General features: G+C 43.0%; 1 protein-coding gene across 1 annotated transcript; it reads left to right on the forward strand.

The window, feature by feature from the left end:
* The first annotated feature begins 18 nt into the window (after positions 1-18).
* On the forward strand, positions 19-11499 carry lcp1 (lymphocyte cytosolic protein 1 (L-plastin)). The gene is made up of 16 exons (XM_048978943.1): positions 19-143; positions 3024-3107; positions 3710-3870; positions 4275-4398; positions 4975-5107; positions 5570-5651; positions 6692-6857; positions 6966-7108; positions 7972-8067; positions 8632-8827; positions 9042-9120; positions 9348-9462; positions 9844-9977; positions 10176-10296; positions 10443-10567; positions 10944-11499. Exons 2-16 carry the CDS (start codon positions 3050-3052, stop codon positions 11074-11076), a joined length of 1866 nt encoding a protein of 621 aa, XP_048834900.1. The 5' UTR covers positions 19-143; positions 3024-3049; the 3' UTR covers positions 11077-11499.
* The last annotated feature ends 244 nt before the right edge of the window (positions 11500-11743 follow it).

Here is an 11743-nt window from a genome sequence, read left to right on the forward strand (position 1 = left end):
TCCTCCTTTTTCTCTAAGAACATTCGCTGGCATTCGGCGGGTCTCACAGTCTCCCTTCATTCAAGGCACCCAGGCAAGAGCGACGGAACCTTCCCGTTGGCCTTTGAATCGCACCCAAAGCTTCTCAGACCCAAGTCTTCCAGGTAATTCATCGTCCTACTCATAAGCTCCTCCATCATCACCTTAAGGGACAGATTGGACTGGATTGATCTTGTGCAGAAAATTGCAGATTCAGTGTATGAGTGGTAGGGGCACAGATTGCACATGCTACTGGTGAGCGAGGTGGAATCAGGAAACGGCTGAATTGTTTGTAGAAATCCATAGAAACTGTTTGAAACTGTAACATCTGTGAGATGATTTTGATTAATATATTTTCATATACAAAGAAATGTAAAGAAATGAAAGGACAGAAAGCATCCCACTGGGAAAGGATGACTGCCACCTCTTATTGCTGCTATGCTATAACATGTAGCAATAAACAAAAACATAATAGCATGTGGTTGCTGGAGAATTACACTTCGATGTAAAGAGCCAACCTCAGGCCTGCTTCTGGGTGAGCAGGGGATAGGAGGGGTGTTGTGACTTCGGCCTCATTTTGGTATCTGATTTAGTATCCTTCATCGGCATGCGGGGGTGTACAAGTACCAGAGCACAGTGTGTGTCCCCCATTCCCGTTTGGTGTAACACCTCCGCACTTATATCACGTGAAGTAAAATCTGCCTCACAATGGACTCTCTGTTAGAATATGAAGTAAAATTGATTATTTTGTTTGTTCAATGTTAGAAAATTTTCTGATTTTAAACTACCATTTGAGTGCATTTTTTTTCCAAAGCTTGTAATAAATTTGCATATATAGCATACCAGCTTCAAAGGGAACAGGAGGACAGACAGGCAGTACATGGAGGTGAAGAGCTGTAATATTCACTGGCTGTGAAGAAAAAAATTATAAGCCTTCCCAGGGTTTAAAAAAAATCTTATCAAATAACTGACAGACCAGACAATAATAATATGTGGCATCTGTACTTCCAGAAGTTTATTAAGACATTGGGTTACTAAGACCCAGAGGCAGGGAATGGGGTGAGTTAAAATATATACTGTTTTTTCCAGTTAGGGGAAAAACTGACCTATTTAACTATTTTGAATTAGACTCAAAATTCCTCAGTGTACAGCACCAAAAGTAAGCCTTCTTCTTCAGTCCTAAGCACCTTTCCCTAAGATCCATACATAATTAAAAGCATTTTATGCATTTATATTTTAATTGTAGATAATGGTGAAACGAACGTATTCAGAAATGACAGTATAGTGCTCTGGTTATGGAAATTATTGCCATCGTAACGACTTACCTGCAAGCAACATAACAGTTAGGAAACTACAATATTGTAGGATGCATGCGGAAAAGAGTGCATAAATCAAAAGGAATACCTTAATATATAAAACAAAAGTAGTAATTAATTTGGTATCAGTTCATTAAAAAACTACCAATGTATAGCTCATCTTTCTATCCAGTCAAGAATGACGTGTGATAAATGGGGCAGTTTTTCAATCGGAGGTCGTTGAAAATCCTGCATAAAATACGGCCGGATTACAGCTGTGTAAATGCAGTAATGTGTCTGTGCATCACATGCGGTAATCCTTCATAACGACTGAGAAATAACCACAGTGTAAAACTGATGCATAAGGCAAACTTCAAATTGGAGGCTAAATGATGATTTCAGCACCCGCACCCATTTTTGGTAACCGTTCTTGGGTAATCGGACACGTGCTCTCAATGTAGATGCAAACTTACTGTGGACTTAGACAATATTAAATGCATTTTAATATGAATGGTTATGGAGTTATGGATTACGATAGTCTAAAATATTCGACTGTCAGCAATTGAATTCGTTATACGTGCTTGCATGAGAGTAGTGTTTGAAACAGGCTGTTAGCATTTCCACTTTTTGCTGAAAAACCGCAGCGCTGGCAGTTTCCTGTAAGCTGTTCCGAGAGCGAAGATCGCATCTCGCACCTTCATCTCGCCGAAGGAGTTTTCGGCTGCGCTGCGCTCCATCCGAAGCGAAGAGGATATCCGCACCTGCCTGTCAGAGCATGCACGAATCATAAAGAAACAACACTCTGCTTTTTCAAAAATCTAATAAAACGAAATACAAGACAGTACTAGAACTTAGTGTTGTCTTAGCAAAAACCGATTAAGGAAAAACAGAAGATTGGCCGAGTAAGAGGAACCACTTTTTAGGTTATACACGGACACTAATGACAGTTAGAGGAAATGTCATCGCTAAGGATAAATTTAAAGGCAGAGCACTTTGCTTTCATGCTACCTGCGCTTGATGGTAGACATGAACTTTAAAGAGATTGCCTGGAATGTGTTGAAGGTAAACATCTGGATCATGGCAGTCCTTCATGTGTGAATTTAAGTTAGGTAGCTGACACTTTTTATCCAGAGAAGAAAATAACTTAGGGTTTCTTCTTGGGGTTTACCATTTCATTGCATAACTAACCAAATACAGGAGGACACAATTAAGGAACAACTGGTATCAGACAATGGATTAAGCAAATGCAGGCTCTTTTTTTGGGAATACCTTAAATATATGGCTTATGGAATGAGAGCTAAGTGTTGTAAAGTGAAACTCAATGCCTTTTGCTGCTGTTGAACCCAATTTTGACCTTAAACGGACATTTTTCCGAAGAGGCAGGAACAGGGAAGTATCTGGGGTTTCAGAACAGTAAAAAAGTGTCGGACTTAAAAGTGAAGGGAACTCAAGATGACACGGTCAAACAGGAAGCAATGACCAAAAGTTTGCTACTCACTTGAAAAAATTAGACATGGTTTTTCAGAAAACAAATGCTCAAATGTTGAAAATAATTTAAGTTTGAATCCTCCTTGTCAGTACTTTTAACAGTGTTGTGGTTCTACTTAAACACAGTAACAGGACATTCTTGTTTTAAGCCCTACACCTTAAATAGCATCGATAATGTCCTCACTGCCAGCATATAGACAGTGTTTGGTGTCATGATTTCAGGTACCTGAAGCTCAGAGAGTTGCAAGATGGCAAAAATATCGCAGGAAGAGATGGAAGACCTCAGAGAGGCCTTCTCCAAGTTTGGTGAGAGAAATCATTTAATTTAACAGACCTTAATACTTCATGTAGCAGAACATGATGAGATGGTAGTCTGGACGAAAACAGAAGACTGATAAATCTTAATTAAAATAGCTCTGCAAAGTTTTACACAATGCTATCTCTGAATTGTGCAGAAATCTGACCCCTCCTGCAGGCTCTATAATCCCCCTGAGAAATTGTTCATCTGTACTCACTGCCTTGACACTTGTTGTGCATGTGTGCCCTGTTCGAGCTGCAAAGGGGAGATTGCATGCAGTACTCATTTTCTGTAGTTTCTTACCATGAGTCTCTTCATATACAAATTAAGTCTCCGGCTGAAATCCACATTGTGAATGATCACACAACTGTTATCCTTGTATCTGTTTTCCATACCATTCATGCAGCATAGTATCCTGCTGAGGTTGTGTCTTAGTAAGGCATTATATAAATCAAGATAATGTTATCAAGATAATGCAATTATTTAATTACATTATATTTCACTGAATGCAATGTGTGGCTCTGTCCCTTGTAATTCAACAGCATGTAACTCAGTTGATGTGTGATTTGACATTGTAGTTATTTTTGACCTTTCAAACCCCAACCGACAGATGTGGGGGCTCAAGGCCACATCGGCACTGAGGAGCTCAATGACCTTTTCAAGGCAGCCAACCTGCCCCTGCCAGGATACAGGATCAGAGAAATCATCCAGGACCTGACCGTAACGGGGGCGCAGCATGACGGCAAGATCACCTTCGACGAGTTCATCAGCGTGAGTGTGGAAGAGCTTTCAGACCAAAGGCCGCCAAAGTGTTTGCTTTGCTACTGCCATAAAATGTACTAGAATTTTTTAATTTTAAAGTACATTATACCATTATCTTAATGAATAGATATTAATTAGTCAAAGCAACTAGTTTTACACTTCTTTTGCAGCCGCTCTTGCCCTGACGAAAATCACTAAATTGTTTGTTTTTGCTTCTTATATGACGATTCAATAAAGTTCCATATATCTACTAGTGAAAAAATTCAAGTACTAGTTACAATATTAGTCAGCATTCAGGTCTCAAGCCATCATGTTGCCTGCTGTCAAAAGTCACCTGGGTCTTCTGAGATGGCCGTGAAAGGCAGTGAAAATCTTAGGGGAGATGAGCACCGATTCCCACTCCTGTGCTCCAGGTGGTTCAGAACATAAAGAGTTTGGAAGTATCCAAGACGTTTCGGCAGGCCATCAACAAGAAAGAAGGCATCTGCGCTGTGGCTGGGACGTCGGAGCAGTCAGGGACCCAGCACTCCTATGCAGGTGAGAAGACCAGCCTTTCGCTGACGCTCCGGGGCCTCACGTCACCCACTGACTATTACTATTTATAAACTTCCGTTTCAACTATTTACTTAGCTAAAATGATTCATGTACAGTGATGAAGGATACTAAATCAGAATAGAAATAGAAAGCCTTTATTATCATCGCAAAGAATTACAACGAAATTCAGAGACTCGCTGTGACATTACCCAGCATGCTTCACATTACTAATTGTTGTTCGTGACTGTACTGCTGCCCACTAACCCAGCTGAATGTGGTATTTAGCACCTGCTGTTTTCATCTACTGTCCCTGCTCACAAATATCACCGCATAGGGCATCATGTGATTTGCTGTCAAACAGTGATTTTTCAAAGTGACTGTTTGGTTTACACCTTTCTGCATTTGTAAATCATGAAACTATTGGGTAGAGAAATATATCTTGGGGAAACAATACAAAAGCAACTGGCTTCTTGTTCTTTGGGCACCTTTCATCTGCCCCTGTCCATCTGGGTGCTTCTATTGTCCTTGGGAACATCTTTCGTCTCACGATTGTCTGGCTGCTTCTCTTTGCTTCACCAGAGGAGGAGAAGGTTGCCTTTGTCAACTGGGTGAACAAGGCCCTGGAGAAAGACCCTGACTGCCAGCACGTCTTGCCCATGAACCCCAACAATGATGACCTTTTTAAAGCCGTGGGAGACGGCATCGTGCTCTGGTACATCCCCTATCGTCTGGCCTCTGACCTCCTCTGTTCTCTCTTCCTCCATGTTCTCAGGAGAATTTATACTCAGTGTTGATGGCTGTTGGATTAAATTATAACCACCATGCAAAAAAGACATGCAGATGGTGGAAATGTACTACAAATGGTTGAGAGAATCTGCTTGTTGGAATTTTACTTACACTAAAATGTTCTGAGGGCTGAACGATTGGTTCTGAGAGATAACCAATCAGATTGTAGAGCAGGTGGGTCAAAGCAACTAGAAGAGGTATGACCACGAATCTGATCATGAGCAAAGAATTTTCATTAAGCACCCCACTGCTGTGATATCAAACGCAACAAAACTGGCACTCCTTTTACAGTTTTTGTCTATATGCAGTCATTTCTGTAGCCAATGACTTTAATAATGCAGCAGACGTCAGGTGTTGCCTCAATTTTTCTCTCTCTTTCATTTGTTAGCAAGATGATCAACCTCTCAGTGCCTGATACCATCGATGAAAGGACCATCAACAAGAAGAAGCTCACACCTTTCACTATTCAGGTACCACACCCACAATTCCATTTGGTTTATCTGACAGTCACTTTTCTCCAAAGCAACATACAAGTGGTGCATATAATATATAACAAGCGTAGTGCTGTCAAGGACACATGCTGCTGGCAAAGTTTCCAACAAATGACCAGTAACTAGTGCAAGATAATAGTAGGAACAAGAGGTGATCAAGGACAGCTTAGAACATCACACCCAAGAAGCTAAACAAATAAATATCATCCAAAGGAGAAGTCAATGTGTGACAGAGCATCCAATAGTACACAAGCAAAGCACATGCCTCCTGCATGTTGTACTCAAACTGAACGTGATCTGCTACATCGCACTGATCCTATGGCATGATTTATTCCTTAATCCAGCATCCATTTCCATAACCACTTATCTAGTGTAGGGTTGTGGGGAGCCTGGGGCGTATCCCATAGAACTACAGCACACAAGGCAGGAGACAGCCTGGATGGGATACTAATCCATCACAGAGCACACACTGTCACATACTGTAAGCAAATTAGAGACACTAGCTCGCCTTTTTATATTATGAGAGAAAACATGGGGAGAACATGCAAACTCCACACACAGATCTAGGGTCAGAACAAAATCCCCAAACCTGGAGGTCTGACGCTTTACTTGGACGAACTGAGCTGCTACATGACCCTGACATGGCTGACAGTGGTCATGCAGTAAGACGAGCATGGGGCCTCCTCAGATTCAGATCTGCAGTCTCTTTCCTTAACTGTCTCCTAGAATTCTGAGAAAAATACAAAATATACAATTATATATCCTTTTTAATTGTTGTTTTAAAGCTATAATTGTGGACTTATCTTGGACGTTAAATCTGTTATCAATAAGACTCACAGCTGTTGAGCTTTAGTTATTTTTTTCAACTTTAAAATCAACACCAATCTGGGTAACAAGTATTAAAACACACTGCACTTCCTCTTTCTAGACCGACATGTGGTTTTTAATGCTTCCTGTTCATGTAGCACACCAGAAATCCTATAATTCCCTTCTGCCTTTTGCCGGATGTGCATTAATAGGAGAACCTGAATCTGGCATTAAACTCAGCATCAGCCATCGGGTGCCATGTGGTCAACATTGGGGCGGTGGACCTGAAGGAAGGCCGACAGCACCTGGTGCTGGGTCTGCTCTGGCAGGTCATCAAGATCGGCCTGTTAGCTGACATCGAGATCAGCAGGAATGAGGGTACTGCCACCTGCTGGCCAACAGGCCACATAGCCATAAAACTGTCCCATGTCTAATCCTGTGTATTTTTATGCGTGCACTGACCGGCTCATTGTTTCACTCCTGCAGCCCTGATCGCCCTCTTGAGGGAGGGGGAAAGCCTGGAGGACCTGATGAAGCTGTCTCCTGAGGAGCTGCTGCTGCGCTGGGCAAACTACCATCTTGAGCAGGCTGGCTGTCCCAAGATCAACAACTTCAGCTCCGACATCAAGGTGTGCCCGGCACTACTGGCTGTCTATACCATGCACCTTGACGGTGTACCTGTCCTACGTAGCTGAGCATGCTGCTGTCCTGCGGCAGACAGCTTCCCTGTCTACATATCTGTATTCACCCCATGCTCTGCAATGACTCAAATCTCCAACTGCTCAAGCTCCTACAACAAAATCGATAAAACACATTTAAAATACATGACTACATTTAACGCCTGCTTTATTCAAAATGATTACTTGCCCAAATAAGGACAATATACAGTGTTAATTTAAATACAAGTCTCGACAGCATAATTGCCCCAAAACCTTTACTGGGGAACAGTAATAGTTGAATTGTCAGTGTTGGCACATCACACTACAGCACACAGTACACAATAGCAAAATGTGTCCTCTGCATTTAACCCATATGTGACATAACAGTGGGCAGCTATTCTTTAGCACATGGGGAGGCGGTACCTTGCTCAGGGTACCTCAATGGTACCATGCTGGTCAGGGATTCAAACCAGCAACCTTTCAATCATAAGGGTACTTCCCTAACCACTGGCCTAGATCACCACTTACCGTAGATCACCACTGGCCTAATCTCAGTGGGCTAAGCCTCTGTGCCTGTGATCGGAAGGTTGCCAGTTTGAGCCTCAGCAGAAAAGTCACTTGTCTGTGGGCCCTTGAGCAAGGCCCTTAGCCCCCAGCTCCAGGGGCACCACACCCTCATTAATAAAGTATCACTATTCTGTTGTAATCTGCTTGTCTGACAGAACGGTTAACTGGCTTTGTGTGATCCATATACATTGTGTGTGATTTTTGGTTACAGTCTTCTGTTCTGTAAGGTTTAAAAACGACACCATTTTGATCTTCCATGTCTACAGGACTCAAAGGCCTATTACAACATACTAAACCAAGTGGCCCCCAAAGGTGACGAGGAGGGCATCCCACCTATTACCATTGATATGACAGGAATAAGGGTGAGTTCGTATGTGTGTAAAACACCACACCTATTGTCACGCTGATAGAATCGAGCCATTTGATATGCTTCTAGGTCCATAAGCACCATGGAGCTCATGAAGGTTATAACACTGAACAATCCATCCGTCCATCCATCCTCCAAACTTTATCCTGGGTATGCACACAGGGGGTTTAGAGCCTACCTTAGATTACTTCCATAGGTGGTTCTAGACCCTATTTAGGTGACCTCGGCCACCTCATTTTTGTCTCACCCCCCCCCGAAAAATTATTACTTCAAATCTTTTGAGCGATTTTGGTCTGCATTTCTTGGGGATTGAATCCTTGAATCACCCCGGATTGCTTCCACATTCTTGTGTGAATCTGATCACCCCCATTCGTCAGATTGATTTTTATGTGCTGTTTATGGTTTTTCCCCAGTCTTTGATGGGACTGGCTGCTGTTCTGTGGTCCAGTCTATGTCCAAAGATATACCAGAAGCTAATTCCCAAATCAACCCAATTCCAAATACTTACAATTACACTTGACTCACTAAATCTGTGTGTGTGTAATGGGGCTCCTCACAGGAGAAGGAAGACCTGAGCAGGGCAGAGTGCATGCTGGAGCAGGCCGACCGCCTGGGCAGCCGTCAGTTCGTCACAGCGACCGATGTTGTCCGTGGCAACCCCAAGCTGAACCTGGCTTTTGTCGCTAACCTGTTCCACAAGTACCCTGCCCTCAAGAAGCCTGAGAACCAAGACATCGACTGGAGCTCCATCGAAGGTGAGTTTGCAGTTATGGACAGATGGTGAACAGAACAGTGTTGTGGTTCTTTGAGCACTACATAAAGCTCAACATCAGTCCATGACAATGGCGCTAATACACCCTGAATGGTGCGCTGTCATGCAAGTTGCGATAACACTTTATATTAGAGGTTACATTTAGTGCCTGGTAAAGTAACATTAACGAATACTGCCTGTCTCTACCCTTGATGCAGGAGAGACCAGAGAGGAGCGGACATTCAGGAACTGGATGAATTCTTTGGGTGTGAACCCACGCGTGAACCACCTCTATGTGTAAGGGCACAAAACGAGGACTGCAAGGCATCAGCTGTGATTCTTTGCACACCCTCTGAAGGATAGAGGGGAACAGAAAAGGCCAGGCAGCAATAAGCTGCACCAGACTCAGCTGGTTTGGAAGCACTGCATGAAAGCCATGTTAAATACATAACATGTATATTACTCTGTAGTATGTTCCTGGGACCAGTATAATAAAGATGCTGTTTTGTTGCTCTTTTCTGCAGGGACCTGGATGACGCTCTGGTCATCTTCCAGCTCTATGAGAAGATCAAAGTGCCAGTGGACTGGAGCCGCGTGAACAAACCCCCTTACCCCAAACTGGGTGGAAAAATGAAGAAGGTAAGTTAGCGCTGACTGCCTGCAGAACGGAAACTGAAAGCACTGGAACAGGTCAAAGAGAAGCACTTCATAATATACAAAATGTCAGTGGAAGCAGGGGTAATGCTGAAGTTGTATGGGTTAAGGGTTTAAGGTTCCTTTTGCCAAACTGATTGAAACCCTGTTTGAGTGTACTGTACGAGCTTAACAAGCTGAATGAATTCAGTAAATATCTCGGTGTGGCAAGTGCAGTGTCATAGTGAGTGGTTGTGAGATTTATGTATAGAACTTAAAACTATGCAAGTTGGTTTGCATAGAGGTATTAGCCCAAGCAACAGAATTTTATAATGCCCCTCGAAGCAGATGGATTTATAACTGTAACCGACACTCTGTACCCCACAGCTGGAGAACTGTAACTATGCAGTGGAGCTCGGGAAGAACCAAGCCAAGTTCTCGTTGGTGGGCATCGCTGGACAGGACCTGCATGAGGGGAACCGCACGCTGACGCTGGCCCTGCTGTGGCAGCTGATGAGGAGGTAACCCCCAAAAACCCGGCCAGTGTCCACACATATGCTTCCTGAAGCATTTCTGCCCTGCACAGCCTGACAGATCTCAGCTGTCATGATGCTTATCGTGATTGTGTGCTGATTCTCTCCCTGACCCTTAGTTACCCCCATTTGAGACTAATAACACTTCCTCATACTGGTCCATCCACCTTTCTCACCATCCCACAGGTACACTCTGAATATCCTGGAGGAACTGGGCGATGGGCAGAAGGTTACCGATGACACCATTGTTTCCTGGGTCAACAGTTCACTGACGGCGGCTGGCAAGGCCACCATCTCTGGCTTTAAGGTGGGTGTGGGGTGATATATGCTCCTTCGCAAAAGGATGAAGGCATCTACTCAACATTCAGCAAAACGCAGATATCTTGCTGCTTACTTTGAGTTTTTTTTGTATTGCGGATTATCTCTCTTTCATGTCCATGTTTGTGTTTCCAGGATGCATCCATCAGCAGCAGCATACCTGTCTTGGATTTGATTGATGCCATCCAACCCGGCTGTATCCGCTATGACCTGTTGAAGATGGAGGACCTGTCTGATGACGAGAAGCTCAACAATGCCAAGTACGAGACCCCCTCCTCCCCCCAGTTCCCAACCCAGTATAATGTCAGCTCCCAAATGGCTGAGTCAGACCTTCTGTCCGTTACAATATGCCTTCAATATTCAATCATATGATTCAGTGTTTCATCAGGAGTCTGTTGGTCCAGTTTCTAGTCCTGAAGAGTGTCAGATGTTTCTCCACTGTCCTAAAATTATTCAAACTAGGTTAATATAAATCAGGTCCTCTTTGTGATTTGCATAGTTAAAGATATACAAGATCAGTCTAGGTCTGTGATTCTTGTGCCACTGTCAGCTTACATACCTGATTTCACATGTCAGTCTTAGACAAAATGATTGGCACTTTTTGATGCATGGTCTTTCTGGTGTTTTCTTTGCCAGGTATGCCATCTCTATGGCAAGAAAGATTGGGGCACGGGTATACGCCCTGCCAGAGGACCTGGTGGAGATCAAGCCCAAGATGGTGATGACTGTGTTTGCTTGTCTGATGGCCAGGGGCATGAAGAGGGCATGAGGAAAAATCCAAAAAGCTGCTTGTCAGCAGAATTTCACCAACTACTCCTGGATTAATCACCTACACACACATCTATGCAAACATACAGTTACAGGTCTACAGATTGATACTCCTCAGAACAATATGTTCACTTGTATGTTTTTCAGGGTCTTAATAAATGATGCTTTGAAGGAAAAGAACATTGCTGGCTTTCAGGTTACATTGAGTTTCTTTCAGCTCATATTTGATTTGGGCAGTTGCCCTGAAGTTTGGCTTCATCAGTAATGTTTACAAAAGCTTTCTTTCATCATTTTAGTATTTACATAGAAACTCTTTTGCATTTTTGTATCCAGCAACTATGTTTCAAGATCAAATGAAATATGATTATGGCTTGATATTGAGGCAGTGGAACCAAGCACTGAATAAACTTTTTCAGAAAAAGTACACTTGTCCTCTTCATTTTCTTGCAACATATATTTCCACTATTGGTAACACTACTTGAGGGGACACACACAATGTAGTAGTACACGTTTAATGCATTAATTAACCAGAAACAAAGTGTTAGTTTCAGTCAACTCCATCTAATATAGATAATACTGTGGCACCAGCAGGGACTGGCATTCACGGCACGACCGCGGGCAATTGTAATCTGCCTTGATCTGCCTGGCACTACATTTGTGTCAGAAGT

This window comes from Brienomyrus brachyistius, chromosome 16 (assembly GCF_023856365.1).
Source record: "Brienomyrus brachyistius isolate T26 chromosome 16, BBRACH_0.4, whole genome shotgun sequence".
In the NCBI taxonomy this organism is placed as follows: domain Eukaryota; kingdom Metazoa; phylum Chordata; class Actinopteri; order Osteoglossiformes; family Mormyridae; genus Brienomyrus; species Brienomyrus brachyistius.

What these genes read in the sequence shown, in the direction of transcription:
- lcp1 (XM_048978943.1), top strand. Translation starts at nt 3,050, where the DNA reads ATGGCAAAAATATCGCAGGAAGAGATGGAAGACCTCAGAGAGGCCTTC. An exon ending in CGACTGGAGCTCCATCGAAG is followed by an intron (nt 8,828 to 9,041) that starts GTGAGTTTGCAG and finishes CCCTTGATGCAG; the next exon opens with GAGAGACCAGAGAGGAGCGG. An exon ending in CCACCATCTCTGGCTTTAAG is followed by an intron (nt 10,297 to 10,442) that starts GTGGGTGTGGGG and finishes TTGTGTTTCCAG; the next exon opens with GATGCATCCATCAGCAGCAG.